The following is a 27286-nucleotide window of genomic DNA, read 5'->3' on the forward strand; positions in this document are numbered from 1 at the left end:
AACTAGGTAATTTTACAAAACGGTCAATTGATAGGGCCATTGACTGTCAAATACCGCCAAGAAACTATGTAACAAAGCTCTCCGGAGGCGCAACATGGCCAATAGTGTTTATTTTGATTAAATAAAAAAAAGATATTTTCAAGTTAAAAAAACGTGGTGTTGCTACAATACCATGTCCAAATTAAAAATACCTTATATAAATACCTTTGAAAAGCGCGATACCCTTTGAAGTAAAATGTTATGTTTATTAGCGTTATTACCATATTAAGGCTCAAGATTTTACTTATATATTACCGTAATCTATCGCATCCTTCCATTTTAGTTTCTGGCACTTTCCACTCACTTTAGTCAATGGCCTATTTAGTCAATTTCATTAATTAAAATAGTAAAAAAATATGGGGATATGGTTGCACATTGTTTGTTCTTAAGTTTGGAATTTAACCTAATATAATGCAAAATTGGCAAATTAAAGGATTTATAGCAGGTTTAGCCCAACTATGTAGCATGTGTTAACAGTGACCCATTACACGATCGCAATTGGCACCCTATATAACCCAAAGATAATCACCGATTACTAGAAAATGTACAGCGGAATTTAAGAGACCTATAGCTAGATGTTAGTTTTAGTGAGATTAATTCCACCATGAAACGTGTGAGGCATCTAAAAAAATAGCGAATAAAATTGTCGCATTGGAAACAAAAGGTCACGGATTTTTGGGACCTCAGATTAATTTGTTGACTTTACTTTTATATGCACCTAGCTTCTTTGTCACGAATAGTTTGTCTAAGCACTTAGTTACACCCACTATTTTGATTTAATTTTAATTAAAGCAGGTTTCAAATGCAGAAACAATGTCACAAAATTACAGCAAGTGCTTCTAAATTACAAAAACTGGTAACAAAAGCATGTGGTTGTGAGTTTAATTACAATTTCTGGTTAAAAAGATAAACCGTTCTCGTTTTGTACGCAATGTGTCTGTAATATATTTCCGGCAAAAGAGTCGTGCATTCCTTGACCACTGCGGCAAAGATAAAAAACATCATCGTCAAATCAAACAGGAGTATGCACGATTTTGTCTGGGTCGATTTGATCCCAACTCTGATCATGTGACATGCCGTATCCACTGTGGCCACCACTGGCTTTACTGACAACGCTAGAAACGTCATCAGTAGAGAAATGTCCTCCTCGTCCCGAGTCGGGGTGGTCGAAGGTACCGGCTTCTTCCACCAAACCCGGTGATACTGTTGTGTCGAGTCCGAAGGTGGAGCCGTAATCACCGACGAAAGAAGCGTTTTCGTCAAAGTCCTGCAATTCACAGCATATAAAATCTCTTATAGTAAGGCATTGTTCGTCCGGCGGACGGCGGGCGATTGTCGCGATATGTTCGTCCGGTCGAGACAGAGCAACGTATCATACCTCTCCCTCTTAAGCGAGAAGCCGGGCTATGAGAAGGAGTGGCGCTTGAGTTAGGGAGTGAATCGTTCGCCTAACAAAAGGATTGGCGGTCGCTTCTCCACGGGCGCGCGCACGCGACATATTGTAAACCTCGTAACGTAACTGCGCAAACTTTTTTCATGCGCAATTACCAATGGCTGCTACAACTTAAGGTTTTACGTTTGTGAGAGGTTCCCTATCATGGGCGCCCGCACGGGGGGGAAGGGGGGAGGGCAAGTGTGGAATTTCAAAATGCGATTATTAGTATTATTTATAAGTGTAATATGTATTACTTATGAAGTTTAAAAATATTATACATTATCCATTGCCCCCAGTGGCGTATCCAGGGAGGCGGGAGTTCTTACCCCCTTTTTGTAAGTGATATTATCGTTTTTTGTTCGTTGTCATCGTAACAAACTGTTCGAAGCGGCGTGCTTTTTAAGTAATTTGGTCACGCGTCTTAATCTAATGCGAAACCAAAATCGAGCGCAAAGCGCCGTTTTTCGTCTTTTGTTTGGTCGACCGTAAACGCTGGAAGTTTTTCTCTTTCGTTATTTGTTTAGGTTGACTGATTAGCAAGTGTGTATTCGACAATTGACAACGCTAAGCCAAACCTTTTTTTGTCGCTAAAAAACCTCGAGTTATACGCAGTATGTTCCTCGCTGTTCGGTTTCTGCGCTAATATCCGATGTTGGTGTAATTCTTAAAAGGAGGTATAATGGTGACTGTCGTGCGCGTTTTAAAGTCTCCATTTTTAAGTAATGATGGTTAACGAAAAATTATGCTCTTTAAGCGTACTCTAAGACCACGTGCTAAGTGTGCAATGGACACAACTTATTTCCCCTCAACAGCAGCTTGTAATTTAGCTGACTTGGCACACAGCTCGGCGCAGATGTTGCGCTAATCGTGGCATAATAACACCCGGAAAAAACGATCTTTCGTTTTAGTATTGAGGTGGTGAAAGACGTGCTTGTAATTTATCGCTCGTTTCGTTCATGGAACTTGAAAACTGCGCTGCTGATAGTCGAATTATGTGTGATTTTACCACAATTAATCACACTTATTTCACGGTCTTGGTTTGTTTTTTTGCCTGAAGTTAACGATTGCACACCGTGATTTCGCAGCTGGCACCTGACAGGATTGTCGATGACGCACGTGGTCGCTTTTGCTGGACGTATTTGGCTGTTTCTGATTAGTTTTTTTTCAATAACGAAAAATAGGGGAATTCCCTAAGTTGAAAATTCAGCACCCCCCCTCTTTTTGATTTTCTGGTCACGCCCCTGATTGCCACCCCCTGGAAAATTTTCTGCGGGCGCCCCTGTTCCCTATCGATATATGTCTCGGGTTTTCGTTACGTAAAAGATGTTTGACGTGCTTAGCCGCTGGATATTTAGTCGTTCCAAGTAAACAAAAATAAGGTTTAGGTTTGTCAGCTATTTCCGATCGATATACATACCACGAGACGAAATTTCGTTACGTTAGAGCCGATTGGGCTAGCGCTTATTTACTACAAACTAAACCATCCCGAGAATGATGTGGAGCCGGAAGTACGCATTTCTTAGGGCGGAACATCGCCTTCGCTAAATCACAGTGCCAATACAACACTAGCCGTACCCTTAAAGGGTTTTATTTTAAATGTGATTTCGACGACCTATTTTAGACACAATACAGAACATTACTTTGGAACATAATGGTTGGAGGTTGTAGTAAGACGTAATAAGAATATCAAAGCCCATACAGAAGTAGGTATCATTTTGAACGTTTCGAATAACTCTTTATTAATTTTTAACATAGAGGGAAGGCACTGATGGTAAGTGTATATATAATGCTAAGGCAGACGTCAGAAAAAAGGAAACGTGGAGAGATACACTATCTAAACCGGGTGTGCGGTGATTAGAAGGTAGGTCGCCGATAGCAGATAAGGCCATCCACGTGATCATATGTTAGAAAGATAGAGTGGTTTTGAACCTTGGTCTGCGTTAATTTCCAGGTTGTGCCGTGTTATTTCTACGGCTACCTTAATCAAAAGACGACGCCAACACCGACTTGTCGCATGAATCTTGGGGTTTTTAAAATCTATGTTGTGACCAGGATTTTGAGGTAAATGCCTGGCCACATCTGTGTCCTGCGTTGACCGTGATGAAGGGTCGTGGTTGTCCATACGCACTTGTAGGTTACGCTTGGTTTGTCCAATATAAGTATATCCGCACGAACATTGCACTTTGTATATAACTCCTGAACGACGTAACACACGCTGGTGGTCCTTGTGTACAAAAAACGAACTGATAGGTGTAGTTTCGTGGCTGAAAATAAATTTGACATTATTTTCGGTGTTACGCGCTACGAAGGTGGTAAGTTCTTTGCATATGCTTATCGATGTTTTTCCAATAAACGGGAGCTTTATAGTGATGGTATACAATGTTTTGGTTTCTTCATGTTCTACCATTTTATTTTGCGCGTATTTGTGTTTGTGGTCAAGGAACCTGTAAATGGCAGTGTCAATAAACTGCTTGGGGTAGCCATTCATCATCAACATTTTTGAAGTATTGCGGAATTCGAGGTGCATTAGCATGTAAGTGCTACAAATTTTGTAAGCCCGATGTAATTAGCTATTTATCAGGTTGCGCTTGTACCTGAATGGCACAAAACTTGACCATCTTGTAAGGAGGCCTATATTGGTAGGCTTGTGATACACTTGTGCTGTGTCCGTTAGGCATTTTCTTAACCAGTACATCCAGAAAAGGCACATTATTTTCCTTTTCCAACTCACGGGTAAACTGGATATTGGGATGGATGCCATTTAGAGTGCAGAGAAAAGCCTCAATTTCATCCCTGTTGTAGAATACGGCAAAAATGTCATCTACATAGCGGCATAAAAGATGGGGTTGTGCTGGGTTTTCCGCGGTTTGATCAATTAACCAGTTCATGAAAACATCAGCAAGCAGAGGGGCGATTGGAGAACCCATTGCGACGCCGTCGATCTGTGTGTAAATTTTTTGCCTAAATTGAAACGTGATGTCATTGCAGGTGCAATTTAACATTTTCTTGAACTCAGATTTCTTCATGAAAGAGTCCATGAAATAGCTTGACACCTTCCTTGTATATGTTGTTGAGAATCAGGTTGGTGGTAAATTCAACTGGAATGTTAGTGAACAGGCTTTTTACATCGTGAGATACCATGACCTTATCATACAGTTGTGTGTGGCTAAACACGGTTCACGAACTGAAACGTATCTCTTATATTGGTGGGATGTGCGCGTAGTGGTCGCCGCACGCCTTCTAATCGCCGCACACCCGGTTTAGATAGTGTATCTCTCCACGTTTCCTTTTTTCTGACGCCTGCCTTAGCATTATATATTCACTTACCATCAGTGCCTTCCCTCTATGTTGAAAATTAATAAAGAGTTATTCGAAACGTTCAAAATGATACCTACTTCTGTATGGGCTTTGATATTCTTGTTACAGAACATTACGTTTCGGTTACATGTAAAATCGGCACATTGACACGTTATGGGTCAACATGATATGTAATGGTGATGGCAGGCCACCCGAGAACGATTTGGCACCGGGATTACATATTTGTGCTAAATATGACGCCAATCCATTAATTGCCGCTTTCACACAGGCCGTTTTCATATTATGTTTTACTGGTATTGGGAAAATATATTTTTTCTTTCGCACATAGTCAGCGGCTAAAAGCATAGGGGCGACCAGCTGCCAGTGCCAGTGCCAGTGCTGTTTTACTATTATAAGCTATTCCAGAGGTTCCCAACGTGGGCGGCACCGCCCCCTTGTGGGCGTTGGCGAGTTACAGGGGGGCGTTTTGGGTCGGTTTCTAATTTGGGGGGCGCTGAATGCACATAAGGGGGCGTTACATAAAAGTACTTATGGGCTAAATTTTATAAAAAGTTCACATAACAATAGTAACAAACAGGACTGTAGGTAACTTTTAACCCTAAATGGCAATTTTCGTACTGCGAACTTGTAGTAGTTTTTCGACCATTGTTACGTAATAATTGACTTTCTTATGGACAGTTGTTGGTTGCTGTTGCGAAAAAAAATGTTTGTATATTTAAAGCAGGGGTTGCCAACCTACGGCCTCTTTGACAACTAGACACGAGTCCATTTTAAATACTTTTTAACTATTTTAACTGAGTACGGGCAAAAATATTTCCCGCTTCGCGCGAATGATCTTACTGCGTCCAGTTTGTTCACGTTTTGATGCTGTCTTTGGAATAAATTAGCGCTTTTTTAGCGCTGTGGAAAAATGGAAAACGTATTCAAAAATATTAGACATATATTTTTTAACATTTATTTTTTCGGCAATGTAGTGAATACTAGCACGAAATTTAAAAGAAATGTTTGTATACACACAAAAAAAATCGCGCTCGCTTCGCTCGCCACGACTTAAAGACCTCAACAAACACTGATTTACACTATCTATAAACACTAAGGTTATCGCGTTTCCTCAAACTAGCTTTATTACACTTTTAATTAGTAGCATGAATAAAAAAAATCCGAGGTCCGCCTGATTCACAGTTGTTCTAACATTCCAATAACGCAATTCTTAGTTAACATTTTGTGCGGCCCACAGATACCTTTTTGAGTTTGATTGATGCCCGTGACAAAAAAAGGTTGCCGACCCCTGATTTAAAGTATTGGTGCAGAAAGTTGAATTTTTCCTGGTAATGACATAACCTGGTGAATTAATGTATCCATAAATTCCTACAGTGAATGTATGTTAGACAACCTAAAATATGACTGACAGCTTATCGAAACGAAAGTGAAGACAATATGATGTTAGTCAACGATTATTATAATACTTTACTGTAAAGCAAGATGAGGGGGGCGATATAAAATAATATTGAGCCCAAGGGGGCACTAGTGTCAAAAAGGTTGGGAAACACTGAGCTATTCGATCATTGCGAAATACCAAAAAACACATAGGCCTAATATAACATTTCATTTCTTTTACCGAACGTGTAGCTCCACGTAGTGCAAGATCAGGGAAATTAAAATGTTATACCATTTTACGCACCATTTACCCGTCTAGCCAGGATATTAGACTATCCGTAACATTACTTTTTAGTAACATGGGAAATTGCCTTTTTTAAATCATCGGCTATAACACGCGGCTCAAGCAAATTACGCAGGGTACGACATAATATGTAATATAGTTATTAATAGGCCAGAGCTTGGTGGAATCTTACATTTTATTTAACCTATACGTGAGAACGATTTGATCTAGGGTATGGGGAATACGCATTTGTTATGGACACAGCGCCTTTGCCAATATGTGTGACCTAATACTGTTGCTGCTTTCATAAGGGTCGCATCCTACTTAACTGTGAGAAAGTATTCACTCGACCCATTTTACACACAATACGGAACATTACTTTCGGTTACATGGTAAATTACACATTCATTTACACTACACGGAAATGTGACACCATAATATGCGATGGTGATCAACGTTCAACAGCTTGATGGCTTACTACATTTTTAACCACGCAAAATCTGGGCATTCGCTCGAATGCAAATAATATATCGCGGTTATTGTAAAAGGCTGCATATATGTATACAAGTAAATACCCTATTTAACCTGGGCAACGTCAGGTATTTCGTCTAGTAAACAATAAAACATAATGATTATAGTGGAAGTATGTAATGAAAGAAATGTCAACCTGTAAATGTTTGGTGATAGCCCTCTCTTTTCCTTCGTGATTAAGCTCATCATTATAATAGTCGTGATGTTCAGTGTTGACACGGTCGCTGTAACCTGAAGTGGTGGTAGCAGATGATAGTGTACTACACGAATCAGAGGGTCGCTTGATGGGTGTTGAACTTTGGCTGCGACGGCTAAAGGGAGGTGGCGGAGAGTCGGGTGCGGTTTTCAGTAGTGAGTCCGTTTCCGCAGTGGACACGATTTGTCCGAGATGAGACTTAAACATGCAAAACAGAATGTTGCGCCAAATCAAAACGAACACGAAGTATAAAACTAAAAATAACCAGATATTTGTTTTCACTTAATTATACACAATAATCAATAAGTACACTGCAACTTTTCATTAATAAATTCTTATAGTTGACTCCAATAGACATAATACTAGTGTAAATGGCAGTTTTATATATAGTAGGAACAACTATCATGTTTTAAACTAGCGCTTGAAAAAACAACATTTTATATTATAGAAATAACTTACCACTCTCATGTCATTTTTTGACAGCGACTCGTCAAAACTAGACTTCCTAAAAATGTAACAGGTCTTACTATAAAGACAAAGGCAACAAAATTAAACGTAAAAACTAAAAAAAGCTTACTCTTTGTTAACAAAGTCGTCCGTTTTCGTAGTCATTCCACCTAAATTAGCAAAATTTTATCTAAATGGTTAAGTATAAAAATGCAGCTACTTATAACTATTGTTTTTTTAACACATTGGTTCATCATACCCGCACTTCGGTTTTCGTTGTTGATTGGTCTTTTAAACGCAAAATAGTATATGATAAAAGCAAAAAGAAAGATGAAGACTAGAGCTCCGAATGCTATTGCAGCTATTATTCCACCACTGGCTGCAATCGCATTCACTGAACCTAAAATTAAAAAGCAAGGAAAATAAAAACATTCAATGTCAGCTAAACTCGTGATAAAGCCTTTTTTCGATCTGAAATACATTGTCTTTAAGATATCGTTAAATTAAAATTTTCCGAAAAAACCCATTGAAAACAACCTACAGGTATGACACATGGCCCTTAAAAATGTTCGACATATATCATTTTTAAACACATAACTCAGGTTATCACCAATCATTTACCCCCCCCCCCCCTCCGACGGGCTTTCATAGCTTAAAATGTCGTTTTTGTTTGTCACTAAATGCCAGTCAAGCGCGCAATTTTACTTTTTTACAATGAGAATCCTTTTACTTATATTTTGGCCCATCAAGATTCCTTTCCTTTTGCTCAGCTTTGTAGAGAAAACTTTTTGTAAAGACATGCTAAACATAGAACTCCAAATTTCTTATGTGTGTTTACATTTATTTTACCCTTTTTGGGAGTCATATCAGAAAAAAAATCAAATCAGAAAAGGCGAGAAACTGACGTGCTATCAAACTTTACATTTCAGTTGAGTTATAATGATCACAAAATGGACTATACGAAATGGTCCATATCTCCGAATAAAAGAGGTTTATAAGTAAAATATATGCATCATTTTTTCTTTAAAAAAACTTTTCTGCGCACATTTAAGGCTTGGAATGACCCTGACGACCATTATAAAAATCCAAAATGGCGGCTTTTTCCATCATATGTGGTAAAATTGTTTATATTTGTCTTGATTGTGACGTTTATGCGCATGCTTAATATGACTTAATGCTAGACATCAACAAATTACTGTTGTTGGAATGCTAATATAAGTAGCAAACTATTAAATCTTTCACGATGACCAGCGTTAGATTTTGATAATATTCTCTCTCCCTCGATAGTCATTATTTCCACTTTCTTAATATTTAAGATGTTACTGGCCGCAGGTAAATTAAGTGAATTTTGGTTGGTCGAATGGCATGCTGATAAACTGTCATTCTGATAACTAATCTAAGCTTGTTTTTACATGTATATAAACGTATATGCAGCTCAAAAAAGTTTGAGCACCCCTGTAATAGACCTACCATAACTTTAATGGTCAGAAAATAGGTAATTTTTTATCAAAAGAACAAAAAGTATACAGTGCAAATATGGTTTATCCTTTAAAGATTTTTTTTGGTAAATTATGTTTGCACATTCATTTGTCTCAGCAGATTTTTTAACGCGAATAATCTTTCTTCGTCCGATTTGTTGAGGTTTTGATGCTGTCCAAGTGCGTAGCGGACAAGCGGAAAACGTTTTCAAAAATATTGGACATATATTTTTTTACCATTTTATATTTTATTTTTGGCAATGTAATAAAACCTTGCAAGAAACATAAAATAAATGCCGGCATACCAAAAAAAATAGCCAGGTGTGCCCTGACTTTCAAAGGTTAACAAACACTGAACTAGATTAACTATTAAAGTTATCGCATTAAGTAGTTTATTACACTTTTCATTGGTAGTATGAATGGAGACGTGTGGACTCGAATTTTAAAACAAACAAACGCTTTTTTATCGCGCTTTGAATTTATTGCATAAAACATATCGGTGCTGCTAACAAAAGCAAGGGTTGGGCTGTTTTATTCAAATTGTTACTACTCACAAACGCGTCTAAAGTTCGCTAGTAAAATTATGTACTATAGTTTCTGAAATTATTATTGATTATGGTCAGTCTTAAAAATAAATATATTAGTTAGATATTTTATTAAAAGTGGTCGGTGACTAAAAACAGGTTGGGTTCAGTGGTATAAACTGTTATCGCACAAAGCCATTCTCACAAACTATAGTGAAAAAAAATACCCCAAAAGATTTTTGTTTCACAATAAAAATTGAATACTTTGTTTTTCGTTTAAAGGAAATCTTTTCAACCCAAGGCGCCGTGTACATTATGACATGATGAATTTATTTCGATATCCGATATTTTGGACAAAAAGTACCGAGATCCAATGCCAAATAACGTCACTATGCTAAAACACGCAAAATAAATGAAATCGCAACGTTCAAAAAAAATATTATCCCGGTTAGTCGGGCAAAATTTGCTTTAACGTTTAGAAGTTACCTCCAGTGGTTAATCAATTATTTTAATAAATTTACCTTTTAAGTTCTAATCACTGCATTGGATCGCAAATAGTTGCTAAAATTTGTATAATAATTAGGTATCGTATCGGCACCGATACTCCGCTGGCATCGGACAAGTACCGACACTGTCACTTGGAATCCTGTTTTGGCTCCAAATCGATATTATCGGACATTCAAAAATTGACGTATGTTGTGCTGTGTCTTAAATCATCTAATGTAGATTGGAAATGAATGTTATTAGAGATGCTGATTTACATTTTTTGCACTGTCTATTCGAATGTTTTTATTTGTCTAAAAACACTGCCTCATAATGAAGGACCAAATATGCTACTAGGACAGGGGGCACGAATTTCGATAAATTTTGTCATGAGGCGTGAACTAAAAACGCTATAAACATTAGGTTTTAAATGGATTGTTACAGTTCGTAAAAACACTAATCATTAAAAGTACAACATTTAAATTTTAGGAGGCGCTATGGAAATTTGCCCCAACCCTGCCAAGGCCAATGCAAGTATTGTTACATTTCTACAAACCTGTCTGAGGATCTTTTGTTCCTTCAGAAGGATCTAAAGATAAAAATACAGTTTGTTAAATGGCATTCTTAAATTTTATTGATCAGCGTATTCATATATAAATATTGAATAACAGTCTTAGGCCTATATGATGCTAGACAAAAAAACCGGCGTTGCCCAGGGTAAATAGAACATTTACCAGTCATTCTAACTGGTTAAAAAGCACATACAATAACCACCATATTGTACGAAGTCTACCTGAATTTTGTCTGGTTAAACAAAATGAAACAATCCATCATACTGTGGGCTCTTTATTAATATTGCACATTACGTTGTAACATGTTAAACTGCTAGCCTCATGTTATAGCCTATGATTATGGAAGATAAATGTGGTAATGAGCATATACCCAAAAAATAATGTTACGGATAGCGTAAGATCTTCGTAAGAGGCATAAATAATGCAAACATGTTTTTTTAAATGTCATAACAAATTTGCTTATGCCTAAACGTTTGCACTGCGTGTCATTAAATATAAATTTCAAATCATGTGATGTGTTTCAAACCATGTCATATCGTGTGTCTAACATCTATTAACTTATCAGAGTAACACCCGCAATCAGAGTAACACGCCACAGTCTATATGAAGGCAGCATTAATGTGAAAGCGAAATGGCAGTCATTTGGTTAAAACAGTGTAAAGATAAAAAAAATTAACGTATAACCTAAAAACCAGTTTTGTGTCTGAACTAGGTCACTCAAGGAAAGGCGCGAACGCGCTGTGACCATTTAATCACTAATCCACGTGTTACCAGCATTCTATAAGCTTGTTGAAGCCGCATGTTATAGCCGATAATTTAAAAAATTATCTGGGTATTTAACATCATACCAAATTGCTAAAAGGTTTTGCGAGAAGTCGCACGCGCACCCCTTGGATTTAACACGCAACCAAAGTACAATGTTTTTGAAATGGTACGACTAAATCGACTATAGCACACAACACTTGGCTAAGCATGTCATACATCTTTTAAGTAACGAAAACCCGTGACATTTGTCAATTGAGAATAACTCTCAAACGTAAAATTTTAGGTTGTAGCAGCAATTGTTTAGACTTGCTTGATAGCGTGATATGAGTTGCTAACAAACGCCTTAAAAATAAAAATTGGTTACCCGTGACCGGTTTGCGTCGGCGCTCGCTTAAGATGCGCGACTTTTTATCATCAAAAGAAACAAATTTTTTTCTGTCTGGGAGCACACGAGTCTCTTTCTATTTTACTAAGAGGCCCGGCGATTTGCTTAAGAGGAAGCAGTATGAGCGACGTTGCTCTGTCTGTCTTCAACGTGTGTGGACGACCGACCGTCGACCGACAAACTTTCCAATTAATATAGTAGATTCAAAAGTTTAAGCCGCAATTTATTTTTTTTAATTATCATTATTAGTAAATAAATATAGTTATTTCGCCTTAACCACAGTACGCAAAAAGTACCTTGTAGTTAATTTGACTTTTTTAGTTCGTTGCGCGGTTATCATGTCTTGTAGAATAACAAGAGAAAAAAGTTTATGGATTAGAACAGTGGATCTTTATATTGTTGTCTTGGTGGCCCTTCAGTGTCCTTTAAACAGGCGGAGACCCCCGAAGAAGTACAATTTTACAAGCATATTTCGTTTATCATATCTCCCAAGGGAACCTATTGTTTTGGGTCAAATAATGAGGAAAATTACCAAACCATATTTTATTAATTATGCTCAAAAATATGGAAAATTCCATGGATCACCCCTGATTAAGAAAGCGCTTTTTACTCTGGCTGGTTGAGAACCGCTAGGTTAGACAATTCTAACCCTAAGATCGACGTGCAATTTTAGCTGACGCGTGTATAACAATAAAACGGCACGATATTTTAAAATTAGGATAGACAAGTTTTATGTACTAATAAGCTTCGAAACCCCCCCTTTTTGTAAGTGACGTTATCTGTTTCGTTTTTGTCAGGGTTTAACTCACCGTCCTAAGCGGCAATGTTTTTTATGTATTGAGCACGCGTCGGTAATGCGAAACCAAAATCAAACGTAGAACGCCGATTTTCGTCTCCTGTTTGGTCGACCGTAAACGCAGGATATTTTTATTTCGCCTTTCGTTATTCGTTCGAGTTGGTTGATCAGCAAGTGTGTGTTCGACAATTAACAACAATAAATCAAGCGATCTCCGTTTTTCTCGCTAAAAACGTCGAGTTTAGGCGGTGTTGATGTTCCTCGCTGTGCGCTGTCCGCGCTTATATCCAATGTTGGTGTAGGACGTGCTTGTATTTTAGCTGACTTGGCACACAGCTCGGCGCAGATGTTGCGCTAATCGTGGCATAATAACACCCGGGAAAAAACGATCTTCGTTTAGTATTGCAGGTTGCAAGAGACGTGCTTGTAATTTAGCGTAGTCCCGTACATAGATCTACCAAAATCAATCAAATATATTTCACGGTATTGGTTTAGTTTTTTGCCTAAAAACGATTGCATACTAAGCGTTTTCGCAACTGGCGCCTGGCAGGATTTTCGACGACGCACGCGTTCGCTTTGTGTCTAAAGTTTCGCGTTTGCTGGACGTTAATAGACTATTTCTGATTAGTTTTTTTTTATGACGTCACTACAATCGCTATTTTATGACGTCATTCCCGTCACTATTTTATGACGTCATTAACATGAGACGGAAAAACGGAAAATTCCCTAAGTTGAAAACTCGGGACCCCCCCTTTTAGGATTTCTGGATACGCCCCTGTATGGTTCACGTAATTAAGACATTTATTCACAACACTTTTGCGGGGACTTTTGAGGGGAGTTCCTGGTACCCTTCTTGACATGAATTAAAAATGCAATTTGTTTGACTTTTTTACCGTATAGCCCAACAACATGCCTGTTAGAATGTTTTAGTTATGATTTTGCTCGTCTGTTGTTCACGATTACAAAGTTTAAATTAGATTACTATTTAAACGGCTGTAGTATAAAAATTTATTCGGTTGGCCAACAAAGTTTATTGATTCACACGACTTACCATTGGTTGCAACTGTGATGTCAATTGACATGACGGCTCGTCCGACAGGATTTTCTACGAGGCAGTATACAGTCCTACTCTTTTTTATGGAGTTCGTCCTCCAATGCTTACCAGTAATGGTTGGCAAATTTTCTGACCTCCAAGTGTAGCTTAAAGTAAATATATAGTTAAGACTAACAAAAAGCATGTACAGTACATTAAAGTATAATTTGCTACTGAAACATTATCTGAATCATTTAAACCCTTGTTAAATTGTACGAACTGCTTTAGCTATGCTGAAAAAACGAATATGGTAATTAATAAAAAAGTAAGGATGGCCTCGGAAACCTACATAAAGTTTACCATTAGTCTATAAATAACCTTAACAACGTGACTACCTTGGTTCTGGAAAAGCTCCGTCAGCGGCAATGGTGACCACAACTGATGTGTTGACTTTAACCACTTTGGCCGGGGCAACTTGCATCTGAATAAGGCCTGGGACGTATTTGACCTCTGAACTGAGATCCGGCTGACTGCTCTCATACGAAGCGTCTATAGCAGGGGTGGGCAATTATTTTTTACCGCGGGCCACATGAGAAAATTAAAATGTTATGGTGGGCCGGGTGAAAAATAGGATATCAAATACGCGCAATAAATCATGTAAGTAAACGAACTTGTTATTACGTTTGGAGTTGTGCGAAAATGTGCGATTTTAGTCGATTTTAACAAAGTAGCCACAAGATGTAAAAATTTGCACCGTGATGCATAGAGCAGAGATAAACAACGTACATTGCTTCATATATTGGCGATTATTAAGTTGTTGGGCGCATTGACCCAAAAGTTAAGGTTAAACTACGTAAAAATTTCGCATAAAAAAAACAATTTGTTTTGCTTTTTGAGGCTTTAAGTTAACCATATTAAAGACGGTATAAATCGGGAGAAACACACAGCATGGCATTAGGTAAAGTAGGTTGACAAAACTTAAATCGTTATTTAGAAAACGGTTGGTATTTCGTTCATATTTTAAAGACAGAATACATTTGAACTAAGCGCAAAAAAAACATAAATATTAGGCTAAGTTTGTTAAATTTTCGTTGAAGAGAGTGTCACAGTGCAGAGGACGTTTTTTGTCCTCTGCACTGTGACACTCTCTGTGTGTATATTGGGGTAAAAACTATAGCGAGAAGGACATCAAACTGAAACGGATAGTATAAGTTTCTATAAAATTTAGTTAGTTAAGATAATTAAAATAGCTAAAAAAAAAAAAAAAACTAAAAAAATTGGGCTATAAACAATAGTAGCAGGGCTACATGAAGCTTATACAGCAATGATCATATATATATACCAATTTTATAGAATTACACATTATTGTTTAAGTTGACCAGCACCACCTAGTAGCTGAACTACTGCTTTGTTTTCATTTTCATCTAATATATAGTGACCGCATGTAATCGAAAGGGAGTATGTCATCAATGATTTTAAAATTTACACGAAAATAATATGATTTTGTATGCAACCACTTTGCAGGTATAAACCTAATAAATGCCGAGTACTTACAATCGACGGCACCGCCGAGCCAGTCAAATTCCATAGCAACATGATGTAACAAAGAAGGAGAAACTGTCAACATAAAAAAGATGCATGAAAAACTTGTATTTAAAATAAAACTATCCTAACAGGTAAAATAAAAACAACAATAGGTTTAACCCCAGGTACTCTAACATTACCATACCGAGGGTCACATTTCGAATAAGAATTGTTCTAGTTTCAGGATGATAAACAACGCATTGAAAAGTGGTGTCTTTGTCGGCTGATTCTATTGTCCAGTACAAGTAACCAACTGTGTCCACAAGGTTATCATCAGTGGACTCGATCACCATCTACAACAGGGGCGTGTAACAGTTTTTACTAGCGGGTTCAACTCAAATATCATATGTTGAAAAGCAACAAATTCTTATAACTGCACAAAAAGCATAATAATCCAAGGATGCCATTAACACAAGCTAAACACAAATTCTATCAGCACTTATAACAGTAGTCAGTTTTGTATTTTTCTAGTTAAGAGCTTAAATGTTAACTTGAGTAAATAATTTTATATCAGTATCATTGCTGGGATGCAACGCGAGTAGAACTGCCAATGGGTTCCTGGGACAGCGGTTTCTAACATTTTTATTCTTGCGACATCTTTTTTAGCTTTTAAAACATAAATGACGCTCTAATTCTAGTGTATTAGACATAAACCAAATGCAACATATTTACATTTGCAAAACGTTTACATTTCTGGCCCGATGATTGCATCGTTAAACAAAAATGTTAGAATTTTCCGTCAGACCATGTACGTTATTTTTAGACCTAAATTAAGGATATACTACAAAAAATTACATAATAATTCAAAGGAAATGCAGGGGCCATATGGCTATGTGCAACGTGGCTTGGAATTGTATAAGTTTGACAAATGTAGTTGCGGTGAATATAATGGTCTAGAAATATTTGGTGGCGATCTAGCCCCTCGGAAGCTGCTTTCGACCAACGATTACGGCTTCCGTGTCATAGTACACCGAAAAGCCATCGCAGACTAACCAACACTGTCAATCAATGATGCAAGCAGGGCATGCTAGAAAAACAACTAGCCTGCAGTGCGGTTCGAACTCTCCGGTCATACCGGGACCACCGCTCTACCAACTAAAGCTACACAGGCTCAAAGAGGGGCGAGTCGAGAAACAACCGTTTGCCAATGTTTGCTACATTCTGTTAGTACAAAGAACTTCACAATGAACGGGAGCTATTGTACTGTATCATTCAATAAAAAACGCACACATATGTGTTTATTAACAACTGTGATCTAGCCCCTCGGAAGCTGCTTTTTGAGTAATTTAGAGTTACATTAGGTTGGCGCATAGCTAGAAATTCTCTGAATTTACCGCCTAATTTAATTTGGAGGACATGACCTTGTGCCCCCTCTGAATCCACCCGTTTGAGTAAAACCTAATAATAACCCAAACCTGGATAACAGCCACATATCTAGTATTAGGCCGACTCGCTTTCAGGCGTAAAATTTACGATTCAGGTGCGGCATTGGTTCTACTTACCACCTATGCAACTAATTGACTTAGTGTATATTGTCTCGGGCTTATATTTTCGTCATAATGAGTTTTTACAAGTCAAGGTTTAATTTGTGTGACGCCCTTGTCAACTTAAAACGACGCACATTTTTCGATCCTCTGGTTGAAACAAAATAAATCTGTTTAAAACGTTGTAAAACAAAGGTAACGGCTAATGTTATACAATAAGTTCGTTTTAGCTTTATCGAATTTTCTTGCCTTGGAGGATTGTAATCTTAAAACTTGTCCACTTTGCTTATACACCTCCCATGTGATTTCTGCCTTCGGCTTTGATCGAGACGAACGACACGTCAAAGTCAAGTTTTTGGTCGACGAGGGAAATGTTGACAAAGAAATGGACTTTGGGGGAACTATTGAGCAAAAAGTTGTCAATATATATATTGGCAAATATTGTTACCTTTTACGGCTAAATAAGCTGTTTAAACTTATACATTAAATGCGTAGATAAATGGAACTGTTTCAGTCAGAAATTGGGTATTACAGTATATATAGCCTATGTGTGCGTGTGAGTGTGCATGTTTTTGTGAAAAGTATCCTTTATTTCGTGAAAAACAAACTTTTATGCGAAACCTAATATTAAATTATTCGACTAAAAGTATACTTCAGTAAGAGGTTTTTGCTTGCTTAGAGTTCTTAATAATAACATGTTTCGAAGAGTGTTACTTTGTTTTAAGACAGGAGATTGCAATAAAATTGACAAAAACAATTTGCTATACTTACCATTGACAGTAAGGGTCACCAGTCCTTTGTAGATTTTCGGCGTTTCCAAAACACCCTCAGCTATTGTTCCATTCCTTTCTATACCTTGACACTCGTAAATTCCTTCATCGTTCAACGTTACTGGTTTTAAAATCAGTGATGATGAGTCATTGTGTAAAAAAGCCCGTCCCTGCGTACGTTTCGATGTAAAATGAGTTATTCAATACCAAGATAACCAAACTATAATATAGTGTGCAATCCTGGTAAAAAGCGACTTAATGGCCATGTATAAGAGATGAAAAATTAAAGAACAGTTTATAAAACTTATAGTGTATTTGCACTTATACCATAAGTTAATTTTTTTGTTATACATCAATTAGCAACGAAGCAAAAGTATTAAGGCGATTATAAAGCATGGGCGTGGACATTGAGCGGTCCTCGTAAGCCAAGTAGGTCAGGCGCTTTTTAAATATTTCGCCAAATATAGGATGCATTGTAAATTTGTAAATATCACAATGGACGATTTATTGTTTAAGCTTTAATTTGATCAAAGATAAACGCAATTAGCAAGAAACTTTTAATATCTGTTACTTAAACTAAGTTACTTTCTTGGAATTATAAAGAATTCGGGATTTATCTATGCAGCCAACACAGTGGTTCTCAACCTTTTCCTTCCAGTGGACCCTATTAACCTTTGTTTAAAACTCAATCCCCCCAAAACAATTAGCACCTGCAAATATACCTTTAAATATTTCAATAGAAAAGAGAGTAGAACCTCTTTAAAACGATAAGCACTGTACCAAATTATGTAATAATAAGGCTAGCAGATTGTTTTGCCTAAATTCGTTTTTTGGTCGCTCCCCTAAAGTTAAATGCTATGTTCGCCTAGCCATAAGCCCTTAAGAAATGTATCAACCTTGCCATGTTTAGGCGATAAACAAGGCTATCACAAGTAAATTAGTTATCAAAAAGTTGCGCCGAAGTTGCAAAAAACTGTTTCTACTTAGTCGGACCGTCCTAAGGACGTCGGGCGTGAAGTAGACTAGTCTATTCATAGCCTGACTTTATTTAGTTTTAGGCATAATAATAGCATAAACAAACAAACAAACAGGGTAAAGTATTTACAACGTGTATTGTCAACAACTGTTAGGCATGGCCTGGTGAAGGATAGCCAACGCTTTTTAAGAATTGCACAAAATTAATTCCTGCAGATTGTAAAAAAAATATTATGTGATAAAATATGTAGAAGCAACCTTAAGCTTTTTCTGTGAAATGGATCTTTAAAAAAAAAAAATATTTTTTATAAGTTTATGGTTGACTAAAGTTTGTACACTTCAGTCATAACAAGGTTTTTCTTATTTGCAAGAACACACCTGTACTGTTTAGATTTTGTAATAAGCTCTGCTCATAACTTGCTTCAATATATTCACATTCAATGATTACGCCTAAAATGTGATTTATATGGTTTAAATTTTATGCCCATACCTTGATTTTTTGACAGTAATTATACTACCTTTGAAAAGAACGAGCAAAAAAAAAAAAGTTTTTTCCGGTTATATTGGACAGTGATTTCCAAAAGTGGTGCCATTTCTAATGTTTAAGGGTCCTGATATTTGGGAATCTGATTTTTGCTTAATTGGTAAGCTTCTTACAATTCTTAGTGTGTACGATTTGAGAACAATAAATTAAATTTTACATTCCGACGTTGTGTGGAGTAGATGTGTGTTGTCTATCTCCTTTATTTTGACATTACGGTGAGCTTGAAGTGTCGCAATCTAATTAATATTTATAAGGGGTGCCGCAAGACATTAAAGATTTGGAACTACTGTTGTATGGTTTTGTAGTGGATAAACGAGCCCCACAGTTTCACACAATGTTGGTTAACTGATTTAGGAGGCTAAATGGCGTACTGGACAAAAGAGTTTGCTCGAACTCCAGCTAATACATAATTTAGGAGGAGAACTATAAGATGATTTTTCAACAAGTTGTAAGAGCATTGAAACCACAGCTGTGTGAAATTTTCGTTAGCTAATGCCTAAAAGTCATCGGTCAAGGAAACCACCTGTAAATAAAAACGTCGAGGATTTCGCTTGTCCCAGTAAAGCACGTAGCCAAAAAAAAAGTAATACAAACATAGATGACAAAAACACACAAAACTATGATTCACCACCCCCCTTTAAAACTTCGAAATTCACCCCTAGGTGTCCATTTTCCCGGTTGAAACCCTCTGAGTTATCATCTTCAAGATGTTGTAAGGGTCTTGTGTATATTTCATTCGTATAATTTGATACTTATATTATCATCACTGATTAATACAGCATCCATAAAGTGTTTTACCTTATAATCAGGAAAAGGAATATTGTAGGTCGGTGGGTCGTAGTAATAGACATACTTTTCAGAATTGTCCATGCGCTTGCTCCTGTGAAAACCATATATTTGTTACCACACACATAAAACAAAGGTGGGTGTAGCATTTTGTTTTAGGGGTCATGAAAAAATTCAACGATGACATTTAAAAATTACGGCATAACCTGACATTATATAGCAAGTAAGAAAGCATCTGCTGAAGATCGAACTTGTGGTAAATTGACAACTAAATCCAAGAAAAAAGTTTAGCGCGAAGCGTGAAATATTGCGTTACTTTAGTTAAATCGATACAACTTTTAATATAGAAGGGGATGTGTCGCTTTGAGGAAACAAAACGATTCGCACTTCGCTCGACAGAGTGACATTTTTAAAGCTTAAGTTGGCAAAACTTTTGTCAGAGAATGTCATGGCACGCACGGCAAATTGGGACTAAATTTATCATAATGAGATACAGATACTGCAAAGTGAAATAAGATTTATATTTTTGAATTTACGTATTTTAAATAGGAAAATGATGTATAGTTTTACCACGAGGCCATGGACTTGCCCCCTGTCAGGACAACTAGATTTATTTTAGCTCTATAAAATTAGATTAGAATTAGAATTAGATAATTTATGTTTTTTTTCAAATTAGATTATAATTCGAATTACCGAATTCTTAAAAACCTAAATTTAAACATGAATTTGAACTAGAATTACAATTTTAATTATGTACAATCAGTTAAATTTAATCACAGTATGTTCTTATAAGAATGTGAATGGCATTTTTTTGTGTGCTAATTTTTATATGACTTTTGCCTATGCTTTTCAGGTTGTAAAAATCACCTACAAATCGTAATCACAAACTATAGATTAGAATTAGAATTAGCCGCATTTTGCTCTAATTCATTGAATTAGAAAACTAGAATTATCTAGTTGTCCAAGTTTGCCTGCCAGCAAATTAGACGATTGCTACGCAAAAGTAAAAATATTTTATCCAGTTGAACACGAAAAGTTTTAAATTATAACCTATTAATCCAAGCTTGAAAGCCATACCGTGCAGTGGTCGGCAAACTGTGGGCAACAGAGGCATTTTTAGTGGGCCGCGAGTTACTTTTGAATCATGTAGTTTTTGGCCGCGTGATAGCCGTACAATCATTGCATTAAGTACACGTCTAAACGATTGGCTAACTTAAACCAATAGACACATGTTTTTGGCGTTACGCGTTTTAGTTGAATAATGCCACATTGGTTGATTCGAGAACACCACGTTTCCTAAATTACTTGTAGCCTACTTGTTTTAGTTGAATAATGCCACACCGGTTAATTCGAGCCGAACGGTGGATGGCGGACGATGCCATGTGTTCGCCAAGTGGGTCGCCGGTAAACGAGGCAGACAGAGGAACGGCGACGTCACACTCGTCAAAGTGCGTTCGCTTCTCCACGGGCTCGCGCGCGACATATCGTACGTAACCGCGCAAAACTGTTTTTCAAGCGCAATTACCTGCGTAGACATTAAAAATCCAATTAAGTATATTGTCTTAATTAAAGGCTTTACGTTTGTGGGGGGTTCTCTATCAATATATTTCACGGGTTTTTGTTGGCCGACCATCGCCTTCTCTAAAAGCGCAATTACCTGTGTGGACATAAATTTAAATTAATCACATTGCCTTAATAAAAATTTATTTAGATGTTTTCAATTTAAGATGTTTATGTTTAAGAACTTCTTGAAGTATGTTACCGTGCAAAATTTAGGTGGAGTTCGCTTACGTTTGACGCAGTATATTTCGTTACGTTGGAGCCGGTTAGGTTAGCGCCTATACTAAACCATCCCGATGACCATCGCCTTCGCTTAATTGTAATGGTGTTCCCACTACAAAACTGGCTGTATCCTTAAAAGTTTTATTTTAAATGTGTAAGTTTCAGTTTCAAACGAGATTTTACTTACGTTGGGCGCAGTATGGTACCGGGAATACGTATTTGCTCGAACATCACGCAATGCAAATATTGGCTGCTATAACTTATGGTTTTACATAACGGAGTGTTGCTCTTCCAGCAGTATATATATATTATATATACTGCTGGAAGAGCAACACTCCGTTAAATATTATGCCTGGCAGCAATAGCTTATTTTATGGTTTTACGTTTATGAGTGGTTCCCTATCAATATATGTCACTGGTTTTCGTTAGAGCCGACCATTGCCTTCGCTAAATTGTAATGGTGTTGCCATTACAGCACTGGTCGTATCCTTAAAATGTTTTATTTTAAATGTTTCGACGACCTATTTTAGACACAATACGGAAGATTATCTTTCGGTTACATGCTAAATTGCCAAAAGTAACGCAAGTTGCTGCATTTCAAATTAAGCAATTGCACATTTGATGTTTGGAAATCACGGTTAATGCTACGCATCCCACAGCTTATGATGCGGTCCACATGTGCCTGGCCTGGGTTTGGACCACCCTGAACTATACACAGATAATGGCTAATAAACGTCATTAAACACAATTAGGCTTACTACAACTATTTATATTTGTAAATCAATTTGTTGAACATACCAGACAAGGTGTTCGATGTACAAATTTTCATCATTCGACGGAACATTACATGGCAGAATAGCGTCTTCATTGGACGTAGCGCTAACTTTAACATTAGTTGAACGCACAACGCTTGAAACTATAAAGTTGTACAAAATAAGTACGAATCTGCTTCTGCATGTTTTTCTGATTCGTGTACAACAGAGGTTCTCAAACTATGTGTCGCGACGCCCTGGTGCGTCGTCTAAATTCATTAAGGGTGTCGCACAAAATAAAACGCTTACAGATATTATTAATATGCCCCCGACGTGTGCATTTTTATTTTTCCCAAACTGTACCAATTGATTATGATTTACCAATCACATTTCCTAATTCAGAGTCACTTAGGTATGCAGCAATAAAGGCTGGACCAATCAGTGATATTAGTTATAATGGTGACACAATATATAGGCCTAGTGTACAGGCACTGGTTATATTTGAACAAAAAGAGATAGCGTAAGTAATGTTGTAGCTATACGTAAATATACGATTGTAGGTGATCGTCCTGCAAATATTGTTAGCTAGTGCAATGACTTTTTCGAAATTCGAGGTTTGCTTTCAGCACGCAAAATTGTGAGGAAACCCTAGCCTAGCGTAGGCCTATTATGTTCAGTGAGGTATAGACCAATAACAGCAAAATACCCAAGAAGCTTATATTAAAGTAGACACTATAAGAATTATTGGCGCTAGTGTAGAATCCTACCACAGCGTTGAAAAGGACTCCAGCCATAAGACCGGGATAAGAATAACAACAACGTTAGAATAATACACACTGCGGAATAAGGCCAAAATACGACTAATACCTTGTGGTATTAGTACCGTCTAAATCGGAATAGGTCCTAAATCCTTCATAACAAGACCTAAAAGGTCAGAATCTCTCACTCTAACTTAAAAATGTGCGCACATTGTGAAAAAAGTGCGCACATTTTTGAAGGCAGTTTAAAATGTGCGCACATTGTTAGAAAAAAGTGCGCACATTTTTGAAGGCAGTTTAAAATGTGCGCACATTTTTTGCACATTTTGGCGTGCACATTTTGGCGCACATTGTGCAAAATAACGCCACGTCCCCTGTTGCTGATGGCGCCGCTCAGATTAGGGCGTCCAAACGTAGTCACCAAAACGGCCGATGCCAGACCTATGGCCACCGATCGTCTCATATACTCTCTACCCACAGGTTCGGGCGTTAGTTTGGCCATTTAGGCCTTCTTCCGACGAATTTGGCCTTATTCCGATGAATTTGGGCCTTATTCCGATGAATTTAGGACTTATTCCGATGAATTTAGGCCATATTCCGATAAAAAAGTTTAACGCTCTACATGTCACTTTTCTGTGCAAGATCACACGTGACATATACTACGTTAGTTGTAACATGAAGTTATACTAAGCGCGTGTTTATTACACAAATTAGTAGAAACATACAATAAGACCTTAGAAGCAACAATACTTAAAACAGAAAAATCTATAATACCATACAAAGCCCTACGTAATAATAAATCCAAAAACGCAGTAATATCCAGGACAGAATAACACATAAACCTGTCGGAGTAAGTCCTAAATTCATCGTAATAAAGCCTAAATGGACAAAATAACGCCTGAAACCGTAAGCATCGGCCGTTTTGGTGTCGACGTTCAAGCGCCCTAGTTTGAACGGCGCCGTTGGGGCGCCGCTGCTTTGGCGCCGGATTTTTCGTCCCTGTTTGGGGTTATTAGTGGGTAATGGGTGGGGTTTGAAAATGTGTTAGGGTTGATTTTTTTCATTTAGGTGTTATTCCGACGTGTTTAGGATTTACTCCGATTATACGTTATTACGACTATTAGGTATTAGTGGTTATTTTGTCTTATTCCGACGTTGATATTGTTATTATTTCGGTCTTATGGCTGGAGTCGAAATAAACACCAAATATATTCCTATCGCTGGGTGTGGCGCAAGATCAACTTTTGCAAGGGCGTCAACGAGGAAAAAACTTTGAGAACCACTGGTGTACGATATAGCATCGATATTAATAAAACGTGATTTAGTACCTTATGCAACTGTTACGTTTTAATTAGATCAAATATCAGGAAGATTCATCACGATTTTGGAAGTCCCGAATTTTGTATTGGCAATTAAGGCTATATACAATTATTTTACAACTTTCCAAAATTTACGCTTTTAAAATACATTTAGCTTTTTTCCTGTTGTTCTTGTGGGTTTTGCGCACCCAAACAAGTATGGGTTTTTATAACGATATGTTACATCTATACAAAAACTTCTAGGTTGTAAAACGAGAGTAAAACGTGCACCGATACAATTTACTTACCTACAACAGAGAACGTTAAAGTCCATATGGAGTTGTAACTGACTAGTGGTTTCATAGTTTTTGCATGTAAACTAAACTGCAGATATAAAACACTGATGCCAAATTTGGCAAAATATATGTTATAAAAATGTTTTCTGTAAGCCACTTTAGTTCGTATCGTTTATCTAGTTTAATTTGGCAAAATTTGTAATTTGAATAGGGCCCTTTTGCTCTGGATGCTGTGTTTATGGGAGATAAAATGCAGTTGTGTTAAAGAAATACTTCCCAAAATGCATGTCGGTTTCATGATCTCTAATTAATATTAAACGCTAGACTGCTGTGTTCACCACTCTCTAAACTATTTTTTTCCTTCTAGCTTGTTTTTTCTGTGTAGACAGACATTTAATTCCACGTAAGATAAAAACAAAAAACACAGCGTGGATGATGAATAAAAGATTAGGCAAAAGCAATTAACAGCAAAACATGTATTGCGTCACAATCGTCAACACGGGTTTGATTTGTTTTCTTAACTTTATAGCTATACATTACAAGCATCAGTAAAAATGGGCCAATGCGAAATGCTCACAACGTTCCTGGCAAAAAATGTGAAGATTTTTCAGTTTTAATTTGAGAATGAAGTAAGTCTCGAAAGGCAAATTTTACTGCGCAAAAAATCTGGTCTGGCTACGCAGTTGGACAGTGGCCCAGTTGCGCATTATGGCGTACAAAATACTAGTTGAAAAAAAATTGTAGTTAAACTATTGCCTAAGCTTAGTATTTGGGTCACGGCAAAACAGATTAACAAATACTGGCCTGGGTTTCACTTATATGTAAAACTCGCTACCTCACAGCAATAGCAGCCAGACTAAGTTTATATGATTTTCGTAACATGATCCGGTTATTAGTCCTATTAAGTTTCAAGATTAAGACAAACATTAATGCAAAGGATTTTACGCAATAGAAACGGTAAAAAACATCATAAATATCACATATACAACATACACAGGAAAATGTAATCCTACCTATAAAAGTAAATTTCATAACATCGATGTGTTGTTGCTTTTATACGTTACTACGCCATTTACACTTTTGTTTCTATACATAATGATAAACCAGTTGGCCAATGTATTGAACACAATACAAAATGTTTGCTTAGTCGCGCATCACTGCTTTCCAACTGTAAATCGCTTTTCTGTATAAACAACAGTGCTGCTACAGATTTCGGTATGCCTTCCAAAAATCACAGTACAACCTCGTATTTGTCTAGCTAAAAAATAAATTCCGAGATCTTTCATATACAAATCGTGCTTTTAATACAAAAAAGCAACTATGCCTTTACAATTTTACTGGCCTACGTTGCAAATAAATTTACTTCAAATCACCTTTAAGTTTACAAAGTGTGTCTGACAACACAGACGGTTGGAGATCTAGAAAGCCCTCCAGCAACAAAACGACAAGTAGACACTTGGCTTGTATTAGCGCGGTTTAAAAACCTAAATGGTCATGGATGTCATCTCTGATAAAAAAATTTTTTCTTTTTTATGTATTTACCGTTGTTCAAAAATAAATTTAAATCTATCTATCTATCTGAAAGGAATACACACTTTCTTGGGTTCTGCAGTTTGACGTTTGGAAGAAAATATTTTACAAGACATCGATTTGAGGCAAAACGTCAAATATTTCGTATTAACATGAAGTTAGAAATACTAGTACTGTGACGACTGTTATCTGAAAAAGCTTACAATCGAACCAAACTCCTGAGAATACACCAACAAAGGAATTTATAAAGCAATACAAAACAGTGTCACCCCTATAACATATCAGTAATATTACACCCAATCGAAATACAGAATCCAGTAGTGGCAAAAAATTATCAGTACAAATAACTGACAACTATAAACGGTAACAAATCTTTAACGTCGGTTTACTGGACATATATAATAATGGCTGTCCGTACTCTTCAATCTATTTTATAAAGAAAACGATAAATTTAAACCTGATGTTAATCAAGGTACGCGCAATCGGGCATTGTCGACACCTAGTTAAACTGAAAGCTTGTGATAGCACAAGAGATATTCCGCGAGCCAGTCAAGCGAATCAGACCAGTTATGATAAGCGCTCGTAAAACATAGTTGTGCTCTCTTTACATTGTCCAAACCGCGCCCAAAGCTTTGCCGTAGTTAAGTGGTTGACATTCATTCCCTAATTCTATATATATAGTATAAATGTTTGTGTATTTGGTAAAACCTATTAAATTAACATTTTGCAACATAATCTTCCAGTGTTATCCCGACGCTAAAGATTTTATAAAGGCCGTTAGCTATAATGGTTTTACAGATATTATATAATGGTTTTACAGATATTATGGTTTTACTATATAGCCCAGGAGTGGTCAACTTGCGCCTATTTCATGCGGCTCTTCATTAGATATCAGGAGCTCAACAGCGTGATTGCATTAAATTTAGTTTAACAAATCGCCCATTGTGAGTAACAATTGACGTTTGTCTAAATATTGCAAAATATTTTCGTTTTCTTTCATTTCAATTAGATGTGTTTTTAACTTTTAATCACATAAATTTAGTCATTTTATTACCAACGCATTTC

General features: G+C 36.9%; 1 protein-coding gene across 1 annotated transcript; it reads right to left on the bottom strand.

Moving 5' to 3' along the window:
- Positions 1-812: 812 nt before the first annotated feature.
- LOC146160365 (uncharacterized) lies at positions 813-25983 on the bottom strand. Its single transcript, XM_083384731.1, has 15 exons — positions 24704-25983; positions 22386-22503; positions 19818-19899; positions 17502-17670; positions 16980-17131; positions 15392-15539; positions 15217-15279; positions 14058-14211; positions 13681-13829; positions 10668-10700; positions 7886-8026; positions 7757-7796; positions 7639-7684; positions 7120-7377; positions 813-1306 (listed from the first exon to the last, which is right to left on the bottom strand). The coding sequence occupies exons 1-15, from the start codon at positions 24756-24758 to the stop codon at positions 1052-1054; spliced, it is 1863 nt and encodes a 620-aa protein (XP_083240857.1). The 5' UTR covers positions 24759-25983; the 3' UTR covers positions 813-1051.
- Between the last annotated feature and the right edge of the window lie 1303 nt (positions 25984-27286).

This window comes from Ascidiella aspersa, chromosome 3 (assembly GCF_963924565.1).
Source record: "Ascidiella aspersa chromosome 3, kaAscAspe10.2, whole genome shotgun sequence".
Classification (NCBI taxonomy): domain Eukaryota; kingdom Metazoa; phylum Chordata; class Ascidiacea; order Phlebobranchia; family Ascidiidae; genus Ascidiella; species Ascidiella aspersa.

Excerpts from the sequence above, each read along its gene's own strand:
- LOC146160365 (XM_083384731.1), bottom strand. The coding sequence starts at position 24,758 with ATGAAACCACTAGTCAGTTACAACTCCATATGGACTTTAACGTTCTCT. Across the intron at positions 7,797-7,885 it reads CAACGAAAACCGAAGTGCGG|GTGGAATGACTACGAAAACG; the intron begins GTATGATGAACC and ends TTGCTAATTTAG. Across the intron at positions 7,378-7,638 it reads CAAAAAATGACATGAGAGTG|TCTCATCTCGGACAAATCGT; the intron begins GTAAGTTATTTC and ends TGCATGTTTAAG.